Below are 27,042 nucleotides of genomic sequence, written 5' to 3'. Positions count from 1 at the left end.
GAGAAAGCACACAATGAAATGAGAACATTTTATCAACAATGTGCCAAGTACAAAGACCAGACTTGACTGCTGTGTATTAAGACAGAAGTCACCAAGAGGCAAGGTTGAATCAGAGAAAATTCACTATATAAGGCTTTTGGTCTGTCCTTTCTTTTCCTCCCTCTTCTATTTCCCTTTGGTTAACTGGTCTTATAATAATAATAATAATAATAATAATAATAATAATAATAATAATAATAAAAAACAGATCAGGTATAGGAGACAACGAGAACACCTCATATAAACTGAATGTGGTGTGCTCCATATTCCCAAAATCTACAGTTTCCTGTGTTTGCAACCAAGTCATATACCTTCTGATTCAGTTCTAGCAAATGAAATCTCACCTGAGGATCTGGGCACGTCAATCTTCAATTAGCAGTTCAAGTAACAAAAGGAGTTCTGGATAGCTAAGATGAGTAAATCTTGGGGTAAAACTGGAGAAAGAAAATCGTTTACTACAATAGAAATATGCTCTGTATTTAGTAGCAGTAAAATTATACTTGATACCTATTTTGTGTAATTGTTTTATGTAACCAAGGTCTTGAAAGTCTATTTGTCTATAAATATAATCTCTGATCAGCTATGGTGAAGAATGTCCAAATATTACAGGAACGAGGTGATTTTCAAGTCATACATGTAATTTGGATTACTCTACATGTTAGCAGATGAATTTGCTTTGAAAAAATGTGGACACCAGATTGAGGAGACAGCCCAGTTGCAAGCAGAAGGACCTAGTCAATTTTCAGACAATGTTTGGTTTTGGTTTGCTTGTAATCCCTTTGCCTAGACATACCTATTTTCTTCTTGATATTAAATTGGTAGGCAAATATTTTCTATAAAGAACCAAATGGTATTTTAATTTTTTTATTGTTTTTAATTTTATATGTATGGGGATTTTGCCTGCATATATGTCTGTGACTGGTGTCTTTCGTGGCCAAAAGAAGGCATCAGATTCCCAAGAACTGGAGTTAGAGATGGTTGTAAGCTGCCTTGTAAGTGCTCAGAATTGAACCTGGCTCCTCTGGAAGAACAGTAAGTACTCTTAACCACTAAGCCATCTTTCCAGTCCTGATTAAGTATTTTAGGTATTCTGAGCCTTGCAATCCCTATTCCAACTACCCTTGCTGTTGAGGTATGAAAATAGTAATGATCAATATGTAAATGAATGCAACTATATTCAAATAGACTATTTACAAAAAAAAAAAAAAAGAAACGAAAAAATATGTAGCATGCAGAATTGGCCTACACAACATCACTTGTCAACCTCTAAGTAACAATTCCTTGGAAGCAATGCCACACAAGAGGATTAAAAGAAGCCACTTAATATTTACATTTAAGCTAATTTATGGGCTTTCCAGACCAGTGCCGTGTGTAAAAATACTTGTGAAATCTAATGCAATCCTACTACACAACTATACAGATGGCTATGAAGAAAGTAATATATAACTTCCTAAAGTTTACGTATATGAGATGCAGTTCCTCATGTCTTCTCTTTCAGGCATACATTCTCCTCTATAATCACCTACGTAACAGTAACTTTTTTCATACTGTTTCATGGATAACATTGCACATCAGCCTCATTCATATTACGCTGTAAGATGCAGACTTGACAAACAGTAGCTGATTGGTCAAGGCATAGTATTTTCTTTATGACCATAAGATGGCACCAAAATGCCACTTCTCAACCAATATACACTTCAGCATGCTTACAACCGGAAAACTTTAATATTCAATCATCTGCCTGTAATGTGGTATATGTATTTTTAAACTATCAAAGTGCATTTAGTCAGAGTTCTAATGCTAGAAATACAACACCACAAAACAAACCTCTGGAACAAATATATCTACTGGCCCAAATTCTGTTCAGTGATGCTGGGAGATGTGGTTTATATAGAAAGCATTACCAAGAGGAAGAAATGTACACTTTAAATCCCATTAATCCCAGCAATCAGGAGGCAGAGGCAGGTGGATCTATGTGAGTTCGAGGCCAGCCTGGTCTATACATCGAGTTCCAAGACAACCATGGCTACACAGAGAAACCCTGTCTCACCCCAACCCCCATCCTCACCCCAACCAAAAAGAAAAAAAATTAAATTTTGATGGGCCAAGCATCTATAGGGCCATCACATAAATGTGAGTTACAAAGAGTATTTGTCAGTTTGGTTAGAATTGAGCAAAAGAGAGTAATAACAAAATAACCATAACCTGGACCAGTCCTACAAAACTGACCTTTCCTGCCACCCTGTACACAGGAACACTGATGGGCTCAGATTAAAAAGAATAAAACCTACTAAGAATGAAAGCTATGACTCAGATTTTCAATTTTTTTCCTCACACTTCATCACATGATTCAATCTTGAATAAAATGTTCTTTTGCCAAACTTCTGCCTAGATTTATCAACAAAGTGACTTGGACTTGCATTTGTACCATTTTCTAAAAAATGAAACTTTACATTTTTCCCCTTCAAATTTATTTTCCCTTGGCAATCTACAAGGTGCAGCAATAGAAGCATCACACAATACCCCTTCCCCTAAAAAGCAATCTGGAACCATCTTAAGGTGATGTTTCTGCTAGGCTTTAAATACAGGTAGAATTTATAATTCTCAAAACTAAGGTTAATAAATATTGTCCCAAAAACTGGATGTAGTAGTGCTGGTAGACTGTGTGAGAGGAGGCTAGAAAGGGCCTTGGCTAACATGTGAAACAAAGCTCTCTACTCCCTGCCACAACTTGTCAGAGCACATCACTGTTCTCATGCTAATCCTATTTGTCCACCACACAGCAAACTAAACTATAGGACTCTCTGATTCAGACAGCCATTCATCCTTTCCTCACCTCCTAAGAGATCTAACTACAAACACTAAAAGGAATAATTACCAATGGTTCTGACCAGCGCTCCCAGCTTGTAGGCTTTAATAAAGGCATTCAATGTGAAAGCTCTGTAGCAAAGGCATCTACAAGGTTCTTACTGCTGCCTTTTTAATGTGTCCAGCTGTATGCTGTGTTAACTAAGTCAAGCTTTTTAAAGAATCATGTCTGTCAAGCTGAGCTTTATTACATTTATTTTTCACTTGGATATGGGTGTGTGTGCAAGCACAGGTGCTGTGGTGCATGGAAGGAGGTCCAAAAACATCCTGTAGAAGTCAGTCCTCTCTTTCTACCATGTGGGCTCTGGGGACTGAACTCAGACACTGCAGGATTAGTGGCAAGACATCGTATCTACTGAGTGTTCTTGTCAGCCCACTCATTTTATTACTTCCAAGATACCATGAGTTTCTCATTTCAAATGACCCTGTGTCCCACTAAAGTCTGCTCAGAGTAGGTTACTGTCTCAACCACTCAAAAGCATATCTTCCATCATGCCACAGTGAAAAAGTTCTGTAACCATCTCCGGCCCTTCACACTACACCTGCAGTCTTAACAGAAATTCTGTGGGTTTCAATGTTCCTTCTACTCCCCACCAATCCCTCTGTGGACACTCTACTGTCCAGTGGCAAAGGTCCACTGCCCCTTGGCTGAAACTTCTCCGCTGAAAGATTTAGTAATATGCCACCAGTACTAGGAAATTTCTTTGGCAACACCTTCCCACAAAGTCATTTCTCTCCTTGACTGTAATATTTTAGATGGTATATTTCACACTGGCCTCTAGTGTGAGAACTAAAAGCTTCCTAGATCAAAATACTTATTTATACACCTAACACCACAACAATGTTTACAGGAAACTTGGTTAATACATTATACATTATCAGCAATAACTAACTCTGACTACTACAAACCAAGACTATCAAACCAGAGTCTAACTAAACTCAACCATCACATCAAATGCCAACAAGCTCCCCAGGGTAATCTGTTTGTTCAGCCACAGACAAGTGGGATTAATAATTTCTATCTTCCACACTACTTGCTACTTAGATTACAGAGCTTAGTCTGAAAATCCCCTTCAAAGATTTTCAAATGCTAAAGTGCAATGGGTGCTGTATTTATTTTAATGTACGTGTACTTTTTAAATAAATGTACAAAGATTATTATTAACATTGATAAAATAGCTTTGTAATGGTTTTTATCTGCTTTCCTTCTCCAAGAAGTACTGAAGGGCAAGGATGCCACTGTATTCCTAGTACACTCAGTTACTGAAAAAAATCTGAATGGAAAAGTAATCAATTCATCTTATGGCATGGATGAGTAAGTCAAACAAATTGCATATACACTGTCAGGCAACAGGCAGGAAGCAGTGTAATGTTAATTAATTCATAAATGGATAATTACTGTTGATACCAATTCATTTCAGTGAAAAACTGTTTTAAATATGGACAAAACTCAATTTACTTATGTACTATATCAAAGAGATCCAAAATTAAAGCAATTTCAGAAAGATTACCATTTTATCAGATGTATGGCGAATGAGTGTAAAATGTGACAATGTATCTTACCCTCATGAAGGTAGTTAATGCTGTTGGAAAAATCCCATACTCTGAGGGTAGGGTTCCTTGGGCTGTGTAATTTCACTATCACTTCGCCTCAGCATCCCCCAGTGCCTAGCACAAGCATGTTCAGCTTTTAGCATCTGGTACATATCTCAAGGTCATCTCTTCTTCTTTGAAGTTTAGCTACTATGGGATCAGTTAACTTAAAGAAGTAATCTTAATGGGGGTACAGACAGGGACAAGTCCTAGGACAAGGAGAATGAGTGAAAATTAAAAGTTAGATGCTAACACAATTAAGTGATCCATACTAATCTGGACAAATAGAATTTGGAAAATTGAAATCTGGATCTGTATTACACATTTAATTCTTGTTTTCAAAACTATAAAATGTCTGAATCTTTCAGCATTTGCAAATATAATTTTAATATTAATAATACTAACTGGGAAGTCATTCATGAGCTTATGAAAAAAATCATTTTATTTTTATAGTTCAAAAACCAAGTGAGAAGGTAGGCACATTCATTTCATGAGTTATAGTCTCAACCTACAATGTAAAACAAAGAAGACTGGATATGCACTTAGTATGTATTTTTCAAGTCTGTAACAGAATGTAAAAACCATTATAAAATTTAGCTATGAGACATCAAACCTCCAAGAGTTGATTAGACAATGATTTCATGTTCCATCTAATCAGACTGAACAATGTACACTTGACAGTTCAGCCGGAAAGAGTAACAACAAAGTGCAGACATTCTGGCTCCTTATGCTCATGCTTCAGTAGTAAAGACTCAACAACAGAACTCTCCTATCAATGACAGCACATCTGTGTCAACATTCATCATTAATATTGAACAAGCTTAGGAACAGTTTATTCTGACAGTTTATGAAATACAAAACATAACACTTACCTTTATTTTGTCAAGCTTTTATAAAAACTGATGGTATTACACAATGCAAATTCCATCAATTTCCCAAGCATGCCCAATGAAATAGAAGACAGAGCACAAACAAATGATAGAAGGAACAGACTCAGGGTTGTGCTACAATCTAGGCCAAGGCAGCTGCCTAGAAGATTCAGAGGAACAAGGCCAGCACAAGATCTCCCAAGTACACCCTGGTTCATACGCTATCTATCTGAATTTGGGACTTTTTATTCTGTAAGTATAGTAGTCTATATTCTCTAAGAAATAGGCTTAAAAATATACATATGAAACAGTAATAAAGGTCAATTTTTCAGCTTTAGTGTTTGATTTATAAGGAATGACAAAATGATATTGACAAAGTATATTCATATTAAAACAAAAAGGAGACAAAGACATGTTAATATAGTCTGTTATAAATTCCAACCCGGACATGTTTTTTACTCTATGACTGTGTATTAACTACAGTTACTCTAACTGCAATACCAATGACAGCCCTGAACTAATTCCGCTAGAACAAAGACTCACACCTCTATGAAAAACAAACAACTACAAAAAAACAATCATTTACACTTACAAAGAAGAGCAAACATTTACTTCAATTGCAGTATATGCTTTTCAGTCACAAAAAGAAAAGAGAGTGATCAGACAGTGGTCATATCCTGTGCAAACAAAAGACAAAAACCTTGAAATACAAAAATGATAGCACAAGGTATCAGTCTGCTTACATTGCAGGAAAAAGGAAACACAGGAGCTGAAATATGGCACTCCTGGCAATTTCTAAACCAAACAGAATGCCTTTGAAATGATTAAATTTATTTGTGTATTAGTAAGAAAGCCCCACCACCATAAATAGTACAATATTTAAAAATAAAAAAAAAAATATTTATATCCATCTAAGACAGACAGTGTATTTGTACATTAGAACTCTTTTAAGTGCAGAAGGTGGTTCAGGTTTTGCGGTTTGTATTTCTTAATTCAGTACTTGCCCATATGTTTATAAAGTTCCACTCAATTTCAAAAGCCAATTCAAATCAAAGATATGGTATCAAAGCTGCATAATTTTCATTTGGGACTACCAACAGGTTAAAGGTTCAAATCAAGTCTTTAACATTAATGTTCATTTTTAGTCAATGGAAAGTTAAAAAGTCCTTAAATCTTCATTATCCTCTTGAACTTGCCCTTCTAAATGATTCTCCGACTGCAACTCGTAGTTTGCAAATAAAAACAAAATGCAATATGCATCATACTTCAAGAAAAGACGATGATGTCGAACTAGCATTCTTCTGAATCTTTTCCCTGCTTCTTTCAACCTTCTTTATAATTTCAGACACAATGCACACTGATGAGGTAAGACCCAAAAGAAACAACAGATCTGCAAAAGGAAATAAACAGAGTTTTACAATACTTTGAAATGCACAGCAACAGCTTACATATTAGAACATACCGTTTACAAGTATTTCACAAGGTAGAGATCATTAGCATAAGTTAAACATGTTGAAATGGAGGACAAGCAAGTGGCTCATAGGTAAAAGCCTTGCTGGGCAAGTGAGGCTATTCAAGTGCAATCCAGAACCCACAGTGGAAGGTTAAAAGCAACTTTGAAAGTTGCCCAGACCTCTGTACCTGTGCTGCAGCACAAATGCCTATACACAGTACAAACACATACCAATAATAAAACTTTTAAAATGCATATAAAAGGGAAAGCTCAAATAACTTGCCCAAAGCCACATACCTAAGAAAGAACAGTCAGAACTAGGACCCAAATTCTCTGACCAATTCCCCTGAATCCTAAGCTCATGTGACAAACTTTTAATAGTAACAGAAATGGTTTCCTATTTGGTAATTTTTGCAAAGCATTTTTCAAGTCGTAGTAACAAGTGCCTTTCTAGTGATTGAAAGTTACATTTCTGGGCCTAGAAGACTATCTTTTAATGGTATTTATACAATTTCTACTCTTATTTATTGCTAAAAAAAGAAAATGGAGATTTTTTTTAAATTATGCTTTTTAAAAAGTGAAAGCAGTATGAATATAGAATTAAAATATTAAAATTAAACTAGCTCAAATTTTAAGGTAAACTTCAACTTATACCAAAAAGTTAAGCACATCTCCTAATATGTTATCCACATACTTAAGAACATTAATTTGACTGTATTTTGATGGTGGTGGTTGCTTGTAGTGCTGGAGATAAAACCAAGGGCCTTGGCTTGACACTCAAACATAACATCAGCGAGCTCTATGCCTAGCCCAGTGTCATATACTTAATACCTAAAAAAAGAATAATGATTTTCACAGAAACACTATAAAAATTATGTCTCCTAGATCAGACTAAGAGTTCGTGAAATAAGAATGTGCTAATAAGAATGGTGAAATACTAAGTTTATTTAAAATGATTAATTTCTAAGAACAATTTGATTTTATATGAGCTTAAATATAGTTTTCTTGTTTCATGAAAGAAACGTCCATTTTTTTTAAAATATTATAAACCATAATCAACCTATAACAGGTTTTGTGAATAGCTGTATTTCAAAATCACCAAACATGACTTTATAACAACTGATAACACGTAAAGAGTGGAGCAGATCAAATAAATGAAAATGAGTTTTCCTCTGAATGTCCTGAAATTAAAACATAAATAAAAAACCTTTTCTCATTAGTCAATTCAGTTGTTTTTCTATTTCCCATTTTACACACTTTTTATTATAACAAACACATTAGAAAATACAATCATCTATTGTACATAGACAGCATTTTCTTTACCCAGTATACTTAGGCTCTCGGTCTGAAAAACCTTCTGAAGTGGAGGGAAGTAAATAACAAGTAACTGTCCCATGATGGATCCAAGAACTGCATAGCAAAACATCTTATTACTGCAGAGTCCAATCTCAAACACAGACTTGGTCTGTTGGCAAAACAGAGAGCTCTAATTATTCCACCACATAGAAATGACACCGTGATTATACTTAGTTCAATTTCTGAATAATTAGTATCACTACCTTGATATCATGTCAACACTACAAAATGCCCTAACATTTTATTTTGTAAAATCCATATAGATTAAAGATAAAATCTAATCCAACTTGTATTTATCAAGAAAAAGGTTATGGGGGAGAGCAAAAAGATTTTAAGAACCAAAAATAATGGATATCTATAGCAAAACAGCATTTGCTGGATATGACAGGGCTGCTGCACATGTATCAGGGATATTGCACGCATGCACTCACAAGCAAATCTGACTGCGTGTATGAGATCCAGCCAGCTAAACCCCAGCATGGACAGAAGGATCTCTTGAAGTCCCAACCCTAGCTATGAAGCTACTGGCAACTGATGGATGCTGGGGGGAAAGAAAGTTAAGTTTTCTTCATAGTAGAGCCCCTGAGAAACTAACCATGCTCAAGTAAGATGGCCCTACAACCATGTGTATATGGTCAACCCTAAGCAGACTCAATGAGTATTTAAAAAAAAAAAAAAGGAAATGAAGTGGGGGAAGATTTGAAAATGAGAGAATAAGAAGCAGATTTGACCAAAACACATTGAATGAATACATGAAATTCTCAAACAATCATAAACTAAATTTAGCAGGTTATGTTTATATATATTTATCTTTATATACATGTACATAATAACAGCCAATAAAAAGAGGACCATCTGAAAGGAAGTGGAATGGTATGAAGGACTGGAGGAGGAGTACATAGGAGAGTATAGAGGGAAGAATGGAAAGGGGGGAAATGATGTAATTATATTTTTAATTAAAATTAAAGGGAAATAACTGCAGCCTGGGGAGTTTTGATCCCTAGCACCAATGTGAACAGCAGAACAGCCTGCTCTGCCCGGTGGAGACAGAAAGATCTCAGGAACTCACTGGCCAGCCAATATCACTGATATGTAAGCTCTGGATTCAATGAAACACTCAAAAAAAAAAAAAAAAAAAAAAAAAAAAAAAACAAACAACAACAACAAAAAAAAAGATACACAGTGAAACCATCATCTCAAACAAACAAAAAAGCAAAAGAAGGGCACTTATTAAGAAGCATCAATTATAAAAATTAGTCCTTATAAAGAAAACTACTTTAGTACTTATGTGCTTTAACTAAGAACGGCTCCACAGGCTCCTGTACTTGACTGCATAGTCACCAGAGTGGCACTACTGAGAAGGGTTAGGAGGCGTGGCTTTGTGAGAAAAGTGTGTCACTGGGGGGTGGGCTCTCTTTTTCTCTTTCTTTCTGCTTGTGGATTAGGATGCAACCTCAGCGACTTCTCCAGTACCATACCTGCCTTCCACCATGCCCTCTGTCATGATTAACAATGGACTAATTCTGAAACTGAAGGCAAGCCCCCAACTGAATGTTTTCTAAGAGCTGCCTTGGTCATGGTATCTCTTCAGAGCAACAGAACACTAAGACAGTAACCCCAAACTATTAATAAACTTTATCCATATTTTGTGAAATCATTTCTAACCATTCACTAAGGTAGACAAACCCAAACCCTTTCAACAAATATACCTAATTACATGTATATGGAAAAAGTAAAACACCATTCATATAACAAACACAAATACTACTTTCTAAAAAAGCAGTCTAAATTAGTGATAAATCATTGTACCTGGAAAGTTCTAGTATTATAGATGCTAAAAGACATGATTAAGGACTCATAAAGGATAAAGGTCTTCAGAGGGTAATACACTTCTAGAAGCCAAAAAGAAACCAGAGTATATAAAGTACTTTGAAAATGCAGTGAATGACCATGCAAACAGCACTAGTTTTCAAGGACACTATGCTTTAAGATAGTATCCCAAGTTCTGGAAGTAGTGCATTATTTTCTATGAAAATGCACACAGTCCAATGTACAACACGGGAAGAAAAAAAAAAAAAAAAAAAGAATCCTAAACTTTGACACAATAGAGATGTGAGGAGGAACTGCCCATATAACAAGGCTTTCTAAAATGAGACTAACATCATCTTTACAGCCCCATGAGGTTTGTCCTATGTTCAGATGTTGTATCGGCTGGTTTTGTGTGTCAACTTGACACAAGCTCAAGTAATCAGAAAGGAAGGAGCCTCAACTGAGGAAATGCCTCCATAAGATCCAGCTGTAATGCAATTTCTCGACTAGTGATCAATAAGGGAGGGAGCCCATCGTACCCCTGAGCTGTTAATCTTGTATTCTACAAGAAAGCAGGCTAGGTAAGCCATGGAAAACAAACCAGTATACAGCAGCCCCCTCGCCTCCATGGCCTCTGCATCAGCTCCTGCCTCCAGGACCCTGCCCTGCTTGAGTTCCTGCCCCGACTTCCTTCAGTGATGAACAAAAATGTGGCAGTTGCAACATGAATAAACCCTTTCTTCCCCAACTTGCTTTTTGGTCATGGTGTTTTGTAGACACCCTGACTAAGATAGATGTTATCCTAAATGTATCCTATAGCTATAGAGAAGAGTCCAAAGAATCCAGACATTTGTCCAGAGGTCTGCCACAACAGGCAGTAGAAATGACCCACCAGAGTGCAGGTCTTTGACACAAGAGGATATGGCAGGATGTACAGTACCCCTGTCCTTGCTCTTGATGATAAAAAGAGACTCAGAAATATCCCCTATATGGTCAGGAACCAATTAGGAGCTGAGCTAACAAGCTCTGAGGGCACTTCCTTGATAAAGATGGAATGCAGTAACCACAGCAACTGCCAAAGAGATAGTAACCTCCCTGCAAGTAACCAATTGACCAAAGACAGGTGCCTCCAGTTTGGAGGTACACCAATCCTGAGACTGTTCTAATGCAATTTACAGCCCCCAGACCCTCCCCTGCTTTACCCCCAATATAGACCCTATGCCACTGCTACACTGGGTCTCTCTCTTGTCTACCACTGCAATGGAGAAGCAAGGGACCTGGTTTCAAACTTGCTATCATTAAAAGCATCTTTGCTTTTGCAATGGATATGGTCTCTTGGTGGTCTTTGCAAACACTCTGGGTAAACATCAGCTAATAAGTGAAGAAAGATCAGATACCCTGTGATATCCAACACTGCATCTTTACTGTTGACCATGGCACATCTTTAAAGAAAGACATATGACACTGTAATCTGTGGCTACAAAAATCAAAGCTAAAATATCCATAATCTGTCTACTTCTTATAAAATTGTTCTTCTTAAACAGATGAATTAGGGAAGACAATTTAAGCGTACCTGAGATCTGGAACTTAGTGCATTGAACATGTCAAAAAACACAAAGCAAGTGAAAGTCATTGTTGTGTCTCGTGGTGTAATCACATTGTCTCGAAGCTGCCAAGAAGAAAGACAAAATGATCTCTTTTTTTCCCCCTTAGTGACTGAATAAAATAAATAAACATTGCATGCTTTTAAAATAAAATAGCTTCTGTCTAAACATGATACTTACAAACTATCTGAATTTTCTACATACCACCTACTGAATAAATATAGTCTACATGAAAGTTTAAAAAAAAAATCTCATGAGCTAGGTATCAAGGAATAAAATACTGACACTATTTTAACACAGCTATGCAAGGACTTTGTTTTTTGATTCTCTCAAATTTTCATGAACATGACACTTTACACTTAACAACTTTAGGGTATATTAATCTGTATTTTTCACTCAGAAGGCTCTTCACTTGCCAATCATCTATAAAACACACCAAAATAACTATGAATTCTAATACACAGATACATGGTAACTCAGTAGTTTATCCAGTGACTATACCTCTCGCCAGAAGACAAACAAAGTCCCACAAACAATGATTATTGATGAAACGAGTATTTTAAGTATTAAATTTTTTGTCAAAATGCTGTCCTTCCAGTTTCGAGGAGGTTTGCGAATGACATCTTTATCCACAGGTTCTACTCCAAGGCTTAAAAACAAAAAGAACAAAGTACTTTGAAATATTGTTTACATGTACTTTCACAATCTAACTTGCTTCAATTATCTAGGAAACTAAATGCTTTCTTTTGAAAACAAAATGTTGAATCATAAAGAAAACATTGGCCAGGATTACTTGAAAACTATCACCCCTGGACATGCTGGCCTATGGCTGTGGTACAAATTACTAGCAGGAAAGGTGAAGTGAGAAGAAGGAAGACTACTGATTTTGTCATTTTATAAACTCGTACACTTATGCTTCTGGCAAGTTATGACAGGCAATTAATTGATAGGCAACTTTCAAAAAAAAATCCAGTTTCATTCACATATAAATTGATTTTTCAAATCCATAACCTACCAAGAAAATGATATATTTCATACAAGGATATCTTTAATTAGGATAATTAACTGGGATAGCCATGACAGATACAATTCAATTACCATACTACTAAAACTGAAATCTTTGAACATGTATTTTAGCAAGGCTCTTAAACAGAATTTAGATATGCAACTTGGAGAGATGGTGTTGATACAGTATTATGAAAGCATCTCTTACATAGTAAGAGCCTGGAACTTTTAAGACCTCAGCAGAGTTAATAATACACCTTGAGGTAGGTCATTTAACAACTGCTATCCTACTATGTACTCAGCATGTGTAACCTATGTTTAAGAGAACAGTAACAAAACCAATCTTGCCTTGCATTTCCCATGTAATCAACTTTTACAGTCTGAGCTAATACATAGCTGTAATCTTAAATTACAAACTTTCCATGCCCCTGACCCAGATTAATACATATGTGCTCTTAATCATTTGCTGAAAATAAAAGTGACCTTATAAAATGGATATTCTTAAGTGCTGGCACATTAGGATATTGCTTGATGATGTTTGTTTATTATCTGGGCCAGTTGGAGTAAATGACTTAATTCTGTGTAAAACTCTAGTTAAAAGTGTGATGCTTCCTGTGGTATTCAATAAAAGAGCCCTTTATTAGAGACAGATACAACAGAAAGACATAAATACACAGACCACAAGACAGCCTTCAGGCAGGCATAGATTCTCAGATTCATACATGAGTCATAAAACAGAAAACATGGGAAAAGTGAAGCAGACAAATAACAGTAAGGGGGGGAGCTTTGACTCCTTCCCTTAGTGCCAACACCAATGCATTAGTGGTGATAAAGCTTATTGTTAATGTGTTCAAACTGACTGCATGAAATTTTTCCATTATATCCAATTCTTAGAACTCAGCTTATGTCCTAAGTATAAGAAAGAATTGCAATTGTTCCCTGCTCTGTTCTTACCCAAAAGCTGGTACCTCACACAGCAAACAATCAGATCTATGCTCAATGAATGGACAATCAAAGAGAATAAATAATATGTGACCCATGGCAATTCATAAGAAGCATGTTAATGAAAAGTTGTACATGATGAAGGTTTGATGGGTCTTATTCACACCTGCCTTCTCTTTTCAGCTCATCCATGATGGAACACTTACCTCTGAGCTGGGGGTCCATCCATAATAATATTGATCCACAAAATCTGCATTGCATTGAGAGGGTTAGGAAAGTTCATTAACGTAGCCAATGAGATTAATGTTAATGCTGCTATACTCCTGTTGAAAAAGAGTTATTTAAAAATTAGTACAATAAGTTTTATACATTTTACTACCATGTAAGTCTCATATTACTGGGGCTGGGGAACCAGCTCAGTTGGTGAAATACCTTCTGAGTAATGAACATGAGTTTAGATCTTTGGAATAAAAGTGAAAAGTTAGAGACAGTGGTGTACACCTGTAATCCCAGTATGGGGTAGGTCCCAGAAGCTTGCTGGGTAGCCAGTCTGGCTAATCAGTGAGCCCAAGTACAGTGAAGACATGTTATCAAAAATTAAGGTAGGAGATGACTAAGAAAAACATCCAATATCAACATGCGAGCTCCATATGCAAGCAATACATGTACACATAGATATGGGACAACCATGAACACATTTACTATACAAAAAAGAAAACAAAAATCATGTTCTACATATTTTAAAGTAATCCTATTAATTCAACTGCCCTATGCTTCATTCATATAAATATTTTGTTAAGAAGCTAAGAGGTGTTTTTGAATGTGAATCTGATTCTGCAGTCCAGGTCTTGCTATAACTGGGCTGGCTCAAAGAACAATCTACTTTATCTCACAGGTGCTGGAATCAAAAGTGAAAGCCACCTGTCAAGCAACCTAAGAGTATTTTAACAGAAGGTTTTGTTTTGTTTTTAATGCTTAGGCAACAAAACAGAAAGACCTCCTAACCCTGGCAGAGGCTCTCTCTAAGTAATACAGAGCAGGCCTCTGGAATTTTTCTGCCTCAGTCTTCTAGAATGCTGGGATTAGACATGTACCTCCAAACCCGGATGAGAGGAAGAATTTTAAAACTTACAAAAAAAAAAAAAAAAAAAAAAAAAAAAGACAAAACAAAAACAACAGCTTCAGAAATGTTCAACAACTTTTTGACTAGAGAAAACCTATCCTATTTTTTTTGGAAAAAGATAACCAAGAAACATTACTGACATTTGACACATCCCTCTTTAGATTTCAGAAGCAATTAAATAAATCTCAAAGGTTTATGCAAGCATCCTCCAGTGTTCGTGGAAATTGGTTGCAGGTTCCCTTCAAATGCCAAGATCCCAGTAACTTATATAAAAATGGCATCATATTTGTTTCTCAACCTTTTAGCTAAATAGCAAATATAAAATGGCAAAATAGCTACCTATTATTTATATATTTCCTATGGTTGATAATATCTAATATGACTAAACAATATAGCCATTAACACTTCTTTTCTTATTAGAAAATTACTTATAAATAATCTTCAAGAATAAAGTCAGAAGTTTCAAAACATTCTGCTTTAGCTTTACTGCTTGAATAATTTATAAGATTCATGGGCAAAAGTTCTTGCAAACTTACGTGCTCAGTTGAAATCTAACAAAATTTTTAATGTTGTTGTAAATCCCTTTACCCTCCTCAATTGCAGACCTGAAATTTAAATATAAAGAAATAAGAAACTGTCATATAAAACAGCTTATTTTAAAACATTTTGAAACTAAGTTCCCAACTAAATAACAATTAGCATTTTTTTAAAAAAAATAAAAAAATCTATTGTTAGATAAGATTTAGGAAGGATGGAACTTTTAAATTTTCTTTTCTTTTGGTTTTTCCAGCTAGAGCATCACTGTATAGCCCTGGCTGCCCTAGAACTATGGTCATTCAATGTGTAACACAAAGTGAGTCACATGACCTTCACCATTAGCATTACACTGAAGTCTAAATCAACTGAAAACATGGACTACCAAACAGGGCTAAGACTATCATGAAATGAGGGTTACAGGAACACTTACTAATATAAAAAGATATTCATGAATGTGAAATTAACTTTTAATGCTGCATACATGTCTCCCATAACCTCAATTTAACTCTGGAAGAAGGGTCACTGTTTACCATCATAGAAAACAAGACATGTGACTGGCATTCAGTAAATATTTCTTAAACGAACAGACTTGTCATTTATTATGTGTTTCATTCACACAAATAATTTTCTCTTGAGTTACAAACAACAAGATTATCCCAAAAAATTGTGTTTTAATATGCCAATTTCTGCTAATTCTTTTCAAGCTGAATTATCTGAAGGTGAGATGCATGAAGGAAAGGAAAACAAACATCTTACATTATGGTTTGGAAATCATCATCCACCAAGATCATGTCTGCAGCCTCTTTGCAAACATCTGTGCCAGTCTGGCCCATTGCAACTCCAATGTCTGCAGCCTTCAGAGCAACTGCATCATTTACCCCATCTCCTGTCATGGCTACAACTGACCCATTCTTCTGCAGAGACTAAAGAGGGGCAGAAAAGTAGAACAGAGACAACTGTTCTGATTTTTATAAATCAATGTGATAAGTAAATATTACTAACAATTTTTCACATGATTAGAAAAAAATATATAACCTCACTTTTTAGTCAACTTCAATACATGAAAGTCTATAAAATAAAGCTTACAAAACACTGTTACTAGCATTCTCATCCAAGAGAACTGTATATCTGAAATGTGATAGTCAACTAACTATACAATGGTTTGTAACTAGGGGTATTTTGTTTCCCAGAGAACATCTAATAACATTAGGTGGCATTTTGACTGTCATGAGTTGTAGGATGGCACTGGCATCTATTGGGTAGGAGTTAAGTATGATACTAAACATTCTAGAGTACTCAGGAGAGCCCTATCATTCCTAGCTACAAATAACCCACCCTTAAATGTCAACAACCTCAAAAGTCAGAAGCTCCCAACTATATAATGTCTGACTACTATATGTAATAATTAAATCTGCTATCTACTGTTAGATATAATTTTAGTTGATTTACACACCAATCAAATAGTACATAACAATATTCAAGTCAATGACGCATCACAATATATGACAGCACATGGAGCTGAAACACCACTAATGCCTGTTGACATGCAAGTGGTATTGGTGTACAACACACTACTCACTAATTTGTGGAACATGCTATCTAATAAAAATATAGCTTTGTCAACGAACTCATGGAAATAATAAGCATTCTTGCTACTGTTCACATGCAAAAAAAAAAAAAAACCATCTTTCTTACATTCACAGTGTCTAACTATCACTATTCATGTTGAGATGACTTAGCTATGGATCCCTGTCAGAATACATTTCCACACTCTGTTTAAAGAAGCTGTACTGGAAAATACTTTATAGGTTTCTTCTATGCCTTTCTATGCCAACTAAACTCTTATTGTTTCTCTGTCAAGCTCTTACAGAATTATACCTGTTTTGTCTCATAATACTTTAAACTATGCTATATAGATGCACAGATTGAGATACACAGGGCCAGGTTATAATATGGGTTATTATATTCTATTTGGGGAGAAGTCACTTTCATAAGAAACCAATGACTCCCAAGTTCCCGCTCCAGGGATCCACACGCAGGCTGCTCTCCATGAACAAGAGAGACAGAACTGGGGTCCAGGACCCAGACCTAGCCCTCCCACATCATGTCTCATTTGGGCGTGGTCAATGCAACAGGTGCAGGCAGGGTGGATATCTCACTACATCTATCAATACTCTTTATAATAAACAAAAGACAAAGTAACAAACATTTTGTAAAGAAAATTTAAGATAATTTGGTTTTCAGACACCCACCTTAATAATTTTCATCTTGTGTCTTGGGCTTGCTCTGTAAAATACTGCAACCTGTTAAAACACAGATACACTAAAAATCTCCAATGTTAACAAGTAGCAGTGTTTCTAAGTAATGACATTTTTAACAAATTACTTTAGTACAAAGGTTGAAATTAGTCAATGGCATATATGTGCTAAAATACCCACCTCATGCAGGGATTCAACCTTTACAAAAGAAAAGGGTATATTCACCATAGGGTGACATTATGTAAACAAGTCATAACCTAATTTATACAATTAGGTTAAAGCTATGAAGAGAAAGTAACTATTTTTGGAGTATTTCAGAAATGAAAAAGAGAGAATATTTTTTTTTCTTTATTTGTGTCCTCAAGACACTAGTGTACCACATGAACAGTTTTTCTCTTTGGTCAGTCCCAGAGAAGAACGGCTGCTTCTGAATGTCTGAGGAACCATTTCTACAGAGCCATGTAGGTGCTTCTTCTTGATATGCAGCTTAATGGTCAGATTTCTCCAACCACAATCAATCTCATGATTCATCTGTGTAGTCCTGTCACTGTGCCCACTACCAGCCAGAACAGTGTGTCTTGTATCCTCAGCTTTCACCTTGTGTTGGCCTGAGTTTTCTAGATAACACCACCAGCCCTTATAGCTCTCTCACAGTTCCAGTGGGGAAGTGAGGGAGGGGAGCTGCATGGCATGACCCCATCCTCCTTCATAAAACCACGACTTCATAAAACCATGTCACATGAGTTCATACTTCTCATTCATATTCCAAATCTTCCAAACTCTTATTTCACAAGCATCTCAATTTCAGCATTGTGCTTAATCTTCCCAGTATGTAAAAGCCATAGCGTTTCTTATATCCACATGACACATTATTCTCTTCTCTACAGTCCTGGAGAATTACTTCATGCTAGATTTCTCTCCTGACTCCTCCAGTCCAAACCCTCCCTCCTCCACTCTTGCTTTCAGTTGACAAACTTTAATTCCTACTTCAAAGAAAACACTTCAATCCTTGCCATCCACGTATCCAGAACCAACCCTAGTATTCACCACTCCACAAATTCTTAAAATTCTTCCCTCTCATTGATCAGATATTTTTTCCTGACATTTAAATAAGAGAACTCAAATTCCATGCCCTTCCAGCTCAGTTTCCTCTCCTTCCTCTTCCTCCCCCTTCTTCATTCTTCCTCATGGTTGTAATGCTATCTTAAAGTTTCCATCTTATTCTCCAAGATTTTACCTTTCTAGCCTGTTTGGTTTTAGTGCATTGGAGCATTCATCCCTCTTGTAAGATTTTTACTAACCTTAGGACCTAAGATACAGTGCTTTCGAGGTATTTGCTAAATGAATAAACAACTAAATGAATCTTGTCATTGCCATACAAACCGATCATGGTTCCTCTTCTTAAAGTCTTAAAACAAGAAGACATTGTTTTCTTAGAGAAAGGATTCAGTTAAATTACAGTATCCATTATTGATTATGCCCAATATCCTATGAGTCCAGGAATCACATGATGAATATCTGGAGACTATTCTCCAAATTTAGAATAAAGATATATTTCTACTCAGACAATGCATAGATAGGTTCCTCCATCTTGTATTCTTTCTGAGACCATTTTAAGCTTAACTAGAATTTGATACATTGATGGAGACTCCCATGGAAAATTATCCAACGCTATTCTAGGATTGCAAGGTCACGATGCCCCAGCTAACTTAGCTTGTTAAAGCCCGTCCCCAGCTAACTGCTTATCTTCACGTCTGTTAAACTGCTTGCATGCACAAAAGCTGCCCCAGTAGCTACCAAGCAAGATAGGATGTGGTTTTTGCCTTAAAACCCTGAACCCTAAACACTTGGTGCTACACTTGGTCACGAATGCCTAAGACTTTCAATTGGCTACAAACTGTGTCCGAGTGATCATCCCTGATGGGCTCCCTGAAACACTTAAACATGCAAAGAAAACTAAGCCACATATATACTCAAAACATACTTATAGCTACCTATGTAAAACTTTCTAGTTATTTATAAATAATAATAAAGCAGATATTGCACTGAAATGCAATGTTAAATGTTAGGAAAAGCCATAGAGTATACAATATATTTCAATAAAAACTGATGATGAGTACTAATGTACTATGTTGTTTTTTTGTTCCACATAATTCACTTTCAAACTAGGCAAGATAATTACACTGAGTTACCAAAAATGAAAAGCCATTGATGGGATATGCACTCCTTTATATACTAGAACATTTACTAATATGCAATAAATATATTTATTACTTATTACACAATTTTAACACTTCAAAGCTTCTGATTGCATCTCAAAAACAGAAGCAGCCACTCTCAGATCAAGCAAATCAATCACAAGCCAAACTGGCAATGAATACTTGGTCTTTTACATGTGGTATATATCACCACATAGAGTCAAACTTGTTCTTAAAGCACCAGAATGAGTTAATCTTACCGAGTTAAAACACTGAAATTTAGTGGTTGTTAAATTAAGATCTACAGAAATTATATCCTACACTAACAAACTAAGAGAAGATGAAATTTATCACTCTCTCTGAATTTGAACTAAACTTTGAGATAAGTGAATTCACTGCATAAATAATCTTTTGGATTTTATTATTTGTTTCTCAGTCTAGCAAAAGTAAGTAGCGGTGACTAAAGAACAAAAGACAACCACTGCAGACTGGAAGGAGAAAGTGAGGAGACAGGAAGACAGGATAGTGGAAAGCTATATTACAAATGAAAAGAATACAGGGAAATAATGGGGATGAGGAAAACAAAGAAAGATCCCCAAAAGGCCTCCACATTTTCAGGAGGACTCTGCAAGGGCATTTCACTCTTCTTCTTTGCATTGCTCTGGGTATTGAATTTGTGGTCAGCATTCATGGTTCTTTATACCGACATAAACTGACAAGGTGATGGGGACAGGAAGTTAGGAAGAAAATAGGAAAATACTAAAGCAGAGGTTAATGATGAAAGAGATTAGGGAGATTAAAATAACCTGTCAAACGTCCTCAAATCTTCTACAAGATTTCCTACTAATACAATGGATAAACTGTAGGTGGTTAAAAAAATATGTGACCCACAGAAAATGAAACAATACACAAACCAGGAATGTGAGGATTTGTTAACAGGCCGAGTAAACAAACAGAAGTACTAATAAAACGGAAAACAAAGATGAACAAGGATGCTCAGTTCTATCTATTCTAACATAAATCACAAATAGAAAATGCTAAGAACTCTCAGGTCTATTTCAAAAAGCAGGCATAACTACTCTCAGCTTTCATACTGTTTTCTATAGTGATATATTAGTTATGACTTATTAAAGGTTGCCTGACGATTCAGAAAGCAAAGTCAGCCACAAGCTATAGAAGCCAGACACAAACCTTTAATCCCAGTAGCCAGAACTAGGAGATGGGGGTACACTCCCTTGGATTAAGAGGTAGATGGATCTCTCTGAGTTCAAGGCCACCCATATCTAAACAAGAGTGAATCAGTCTAAAAGAGAATTATAGCTCACACCTTTAATCCCAACATTAGGGAAGTATATAAAACAGAAGCAAAGTCTCAGAAAAGCATTTGTTCTCCAGCTACACTAAGGAGAGGTTATGGCAGAGGCATGTTGAGAGATCATGGAGACAGGACCAAACTATTGAGCCTGAGGTAAAGGAGAAGTTAGTAGCCAGATGCTTTTGCTTTCCTGATATTCAACTTAAAGTTTGAACCCCAATATCAATCTCTGGGTCTTTTATTTTTCATGTACCAGCTTTCAAATTGGTTCTAGTCAAATAAATAATTCCACACATAGATGCTGAAATATTTGGAATGTATTCCACAAAATGAAAATGAAATACGGAAATAACAAACAATTATATGATATGAAGAAGTGGGAAAACTAGTAGGCTAGTAATTAGCAACACTTTTATTTGTACACTAAGAAAACAGGCTTTGCAAATTAATCAGAAACAAAAGCAGACAAAATAAAACCTGTCAGTTGTCAGAGGTTTACATGAACACAAAATGAACAGTGGGTAAAAAGTAGGAACAAAAACAGTCCAGCTCATTAAAAAATTCATTCGTATTTGAAGAACAGACTCACTTAAAACACATTAAGAGACTTTAAGAAAGCCATGGTATTATACGATTCCTCTTTTAAGTTGGATATATTTAACCAATTCAATAAACTAACTGACTTCAAAGGCTGGGTCTTATTTTATTTAAGTCTCTTTAGAATAGTGCCAATGTATTTGTTGTAATTAACACACTGTTGATTTGAAAAAGAAAGATGCATGTCATCTATCCAGGCCAAAGATGTAATTTAGCATTTGCTTCTTCCTTCTCTAAATACCTTTTAGGCTTATTTCCAGAATATATTAACATTTTGTCAAAGAAACAAGAGTGGGAACTAGAAAAGGCAAATGCAAAGCTGGCAAAGCTGAACAAAATGTTTAATTAACTATAAATTTTACATCACTTAGAAATGTACACTCTAGCCTATACCCCTGGAGAGGCCAATATAGGATTTATTCCTTCATAAGTAAGCTTTAAAGTAACATATATACATAAGCTCCTATCCAAATGTGTAAATAATTTCCCTGCCCTTAATCTCAAACAAACAAAATGTTTATGCTTCCCTGAATGATCCGATAATAACATTCATGAATGATTAGAGCTTGATTAGACTATAATTGGCTGAGCAAAACAGTACATATTTGCTAGCAACCACATCCCCAATCAGCTTACTAGAAGATGGAGGAAGTACAGCTGGAAGTCTAGGGAATCAATACCATTGCATAAAGTACAGACTGCAAATATAAATGGAAATCTCTTCACAAGTCAGTTTAGCAGTACATTTTAATTGGTCTCTCAATGCACTGAACTTTGTTCAAATTATTTAAGATGCAGAAATTTGATTTACAAAATTAATTGTATCTGGATGCAGCATATACAGTAATGTTCTGAACTACAAATAACAGATGGTGAACTTTTTTGAGTAACCAGTACCAATGTCATCCCTCCCTGGCTCGAAGACATCAACCAAACTTTGTAATTGCCCAGAATGGAAGTAACAGTGATGCCCTTCAAAATGCAGTGTCACCCTCAAGTAAGGATCATATGCCAGGTGTATGGTGCACATCTTTAATCCTAGCACTCACGAGGTAGAGGCACACAAATCTCTGTGTGTTTGAGACCAGCCTGGTCTACAGAGTTAATTCCAAGACAACCAGGGCTATTATACAGAGAAACCCTGCCTCTAAAAACAAAAAACAAACAACAAAAATCATAGTAAGTAAACTCTCAATACAGGCGAAATAACAAATGTATATAGCTTAGTCTAAAAAGCCAGCCTAAACAGGCTACTTATGAAATAATCAACCCCATTACATTTTTAAAGTATAAAGAACAGGTAAGTGAATTACCAAGGATTTCTTAAAGCAACAGGACAACTCTATATATCAAACTAACAGCAGGTAAAGTAAATAACATTTGTTAAAGCCCCTAGAAATATCAGAGATAGGCTAGGTATTATTTCCCGAGTTACTATGAAAATCAAAACATGGGCTAACAAAAGTCTAATTGCTAAAAAATTAATCTATCCTCTAGAAGGTGACTATAGAGTAAATAAGTCATGTGTAATATATGCATTCCCGGTTGCTACTGTTATCATTAAAATATTATTCACAGTAAAAATACATAAACTAAAACATCACTAAGAAAATGGCTATAGAAACACATATATATCAAGAGTTCACAGACTCGTGCACAATAGACAGCCACACAAAATACAGTATAGCCATTAAAGGCCTATTTTCTAGTACTAAACTCTTGGCTTCAGAAATGCTGAAATTACATAAAATGAATATATTTTTGTTAAATTTGTATTGTGAAAGTCACAGTTAGTTAAGTTATTGTGCTAATGCTCTGTGGGAACACAACTTCTGAGTGTTTGGATTACATTGTAACAGTTTGAATTGTACCTTACTGTTCAATTTTTCTACAATAAGTATTTGCTATTATTGAAGCTTTTTCTAATTAGAAAAAATATATTATAAAAATCCATAAGATGTTGAGACAATTTAAGGAAATTCCATATTCTAAAAAGGCAGCTTTTAAATAAAAACTTAGATAAAGAAGGTAGCACATTTTATTATTACTGGCAACAGATGGCTAAAACTGCTAACCAAATGAATGCCAGGTAAATACTTATTTTAAAGGATATATAAATACATACACATTAGTAACAACATAGGAAAAATAACACTTACGAGGCCAATTTCCTGTATGCCTTGCATATGTGACAACCAGTTTCTATAACGCCTCCATGAAGTAGACTCAGATAATAAAATTAATTTCATATAATGGAAACTGGCTTTACAGAAATTAATGTTATACAAACATGAAAGTCTGTTTTTTTTTCTTATACTTTGCTACAAAAAGCATTAGTATCAAAGATCAGAAAGCATTCCAATGCCAAACAATCAGCCTTTAAACAGATGGGGCTGTAACAAATGAATACCACGCATAACAAAACCAGTTGTGACCACTGCAATATATATAAAATTTAAAACTCAAAATGATCACTGGCCAAAATTAAAAAAAAAAAAAAAAGAAGTATAAAACTTCTAAGAAAAATCCTCTGTAATCCTAGCTTAGATTGTCCTCTTAAATAAGAAATCATAAGAATGATTCATGAAAGTAAAGATTAACAGGCCAGACTTCATCAAAGTAAATATTCTGTAGTCACTCCATTAAAAAAAAAAGGGGGGGGGGCACAATGTTTTTTAAAAAAAGAAGAATCTGAGAATTAAATAACCAGATTTTTTAAAAAAAAAATACTCAGACTATGTAAATAAAGACCATAATATGCCAAATAAGTACATGAAAAAAAAATTTAAATCAGAAGTTTTTGAGAGAAATGCAGATAGATGAAAAAAAACCACAATTGTCTTCCTTCCTACACAACAAGAGAAGGCAGTGAAGGAAATGACCACTCTGCAGGTGGTATCACTAAAGATAGTAAGACAGTCCCACACTGGTAAAGGAAGCTTCAAATGGCAATGTGATGCGATCCGTCACCCAACCTGGGATGAAGTTCTTTTATTTGTTTGTTTTGCTTTTTTTTTAATTTTTTTATTTTTTTATTTTTATTTTTTTTCTTCTCCTCTAGACAAGGTTTCTCTGTATTGCTTTGGAGTCTGTCCTGGAACTTGTTCTTGTGGACCAGGCTGGTCTCGAACTCACAGAGATCTGCCTGCCTCTGCCTCCCAAGTGCTGGGATTAAAGGTGTGCGCCACCACTGCCCGGCTTAGAGTGAAGTTCTTAAGAAACCATGTGATTCAGAACAGAAATTATTCAATATTCACACATGACTTGCACAAAGAAACTGATACAGCTTTATCCACTGACAAAAAAAAAAAAAAAAAAAAAAAAACACTGAAAGGACCCAACTATCCTTGAACTAAAGAGATACTACAGTCCTCCCATACAATCAAACCCTGCTCAACAATTTAAGGGGGGAAATAAAAAGAGGTACGGTACTAAGACACATGCAACAACACATCCAAGTGACTTCTCCAATGTATTATGTGTCAAAGATTTAAGAATTAGATCCTTTTGGGTATATGTCTAAGAGTGGAATTACTGGATCTTGAGGTAGACTGATTCCCATTTTCCTGAGGAACTGCTATACTGATTTCCAAAGTAGCTGTACGAGTTTGCACTCCCACCAGCATTGGAGGACTGTTCCCCTTTCTCCACATCCTCTCAAGTATAAACTGTCTTTGGCATTTTTGATTTTAGCCATTCTGACAGGAGTAAGGTGGTATTTCAGAGTTGTTTTGATTTGTGTTTCCCTGATGGCTAAGGATGCTGAGTACTTTCTTAAGTGTCTTGCAACCAAGCATCTTGCAATTTTAAATTCCTCTATTGAGAATTCTCTATTTAGTTCTGTACCCGTCTTTTTAATTGGTAACTAGCTTCTTGAGATCTTTGTATATTTTGGAGATCAGCACTCTGTCAGATATGGGGTTGGTGAATATCTTTCCCCATTCTGTGGGCTGCCATTTTGTCTTGTTGACTGTGTCCTTTGCCTTACAAAAGCTTTTCAATTTCAGGAGATCCCATTTATTAATTGTTGATCTCAGTGTCTGTGCTACTAGTGTTTTCTTCAGGAAGTGGTCTCCTGTACTAATTCGTTCAAGGGTACCTCCCACTTTCTCTTCTAAGAGATTCAGTGTGGCTGGATTTATGTTAAGGTCTTTGATCCATTTGGATTTAAGTTTTGTGCACACAGATTGATATGGATCTATCTGCAATCTTCTACACACCATCATCCAGTTATGCCAGAACGATTTGTTGAAGATGCTTTCATTTTTTCCATTGTATAATTTTAGCTTCTTTGTCAAAAATCAGGTGTTCATAGGTGTGTGGGTTAATATCAGGGTTTTCAATTCGATTCCATTGTTCTACCTGTCTATTTTTGTGCCAATACCAAGCTATTTTCAGGACTATAATAAAGTTTGAAGTCAGGGATGCTGATGCCTCCAGAAGTTCCTTTATTGTACAGGGTTCTTTTGGCTATCTTGGGTCTTTTGTTTCTCCATATAAAGTTGAGTATTATTCTTTCAAGGTCCGCGAAGAATTGTGCTGGGATTCTGATAGGGATTGCATTGAATCTGTAGATTGCTTTTGGCAAGATTGCCATTTTTACTATGTTGATCTTACCTATCCAAGAGCATGGGATATCTTTCCACCCAAAAGATGCACATCCATACAACAAGAACATCTGTTCAACTATGTTCATAACAACATTATTTGTAATAGCCAGAAGCTGGAAACATGGATGCCCCTCAACTGAAGAATGGATAGAGAAAATGTGGTACATTATCACAATGGAGTAGTACTCAGAGGGCAGGGAAAAAACAATGGAGGGTCTTGAAATTCACAGATAAATGGATGGAACTAGAAGAAACCATCCTGAGTGAGGTAACCAGTCACAAAAAGACAAACATGATATGTACTCACTTATATATGGATTTGAGATAAAGAGCAAAGGATCACCAGCCTACAATCCACACTGCCAGAAAAGCTCAGAAACAAGGAGGACCCTAAGAGAGTCAAACATGGTCCCCTGGGACAAGATCTCCCAAGCAAATTGGGAGCAAGGGGGGAGAAAAGAGGAGGTTAGGAGGAAGAAGAAGAAAGAAGAGGTAGGCATGAGGGAGCAGGAAGTTGAGTCAGGGAAAGAATAGAGGAGAGCAAGAAAAGAGATATCATAATAGAGGGAGCCATTATAGGTTTTAAAAGAAATCTGGTTCTAGGAAAATGTCCAGAGGTCTACAAGGATGACCCCAACTAACAATCTAAGCAATAGTGAAGAGGCTACCATAAATACCCTTCCCTGATAATGAGATTGATGACTACCATACATGCCATCCTAAAACCTTCATTTAGTATCTGATGGAAGCAGAAGCAGAGACCCATAGCTAAACACTGAGCCGAACAACTGGAATCCAGTTGCAGAGAGGGAGAAGTGATGAGCAGAGGCCAAAACCAGGCTGAAGAAACCCACAGAAACTACTGA

General features: G+C 35.8%; 1 protein-coding gene across 4 annotated transcripts in view; it reads right to left on the bottom strand.

Annotated features, from left to right (window-relative positions):
- Positions 1-4,919: 4,919 nt before the first annotated feature.
- The window catches only part of Atp2c1 (ATPase secretory pathway Ca2+ transporting 1), a 111,160-nt gene continuing 89,037 nt past the window's right edge, over positions 4,920-27,042 (bottom strand). For all 4 annotated transcript variants that reach the window (XM_051205736.1, XM_051205761.1, XM_051205743.1 and 1 more), the window contains 8 exons: positions 17,451-17,501; positions 15,955-16,121; positions 15,198-15,266; positions 13,745-13,861; positions 12,093-12,240; positions 11,561-11,656; positions 8,146-8,287; positions 4,920-6,759 (listed from right to left, as the gene is read on the bottom strand). In XM_051205736.1, coding sequence (XP_051061693.1) covers positions 6,629-6,759; positions 8,146-8,287; positions 11,561-11,656; positions 12,093-12,240; positions 13,745-13,861; positions 15,198-15,266; positions 15,955-16,121; positions 17,451-17,501 — 921 coding nt within the window. In that variant the 3' untranslated portion in view covers positions 4,920-6,628. The remainder of the gene's footprint in view (positions 6,760-8,145; positions 8,288-11,560; positions 11,657-12,092; positions 12,241-13,744; positions 13,862-15,197; positions 15,267-15,954; positions 16,122-17,450; positions 17,502-27,042) is intronic.

The sequence above is a fragment of the Phodopus roborovskii genome, unplaced genomic scaffold, assembly GCF_943737965.1.
Source record: "Phodopus roborovskii unplaced genomic scaffold, PHOROB, whole genome shotgun sequence".
NCBI classification, from domain to species: domain Eukaryota; kingdom Metazoa; phylum Chordata; class Mammalia; order Rodentia; family Cricetidae; genus Phodopus; species Phodopus roborovskii.
This window is presented reverse-complemented; position numbering and strand designations above follow the sequence as displayed.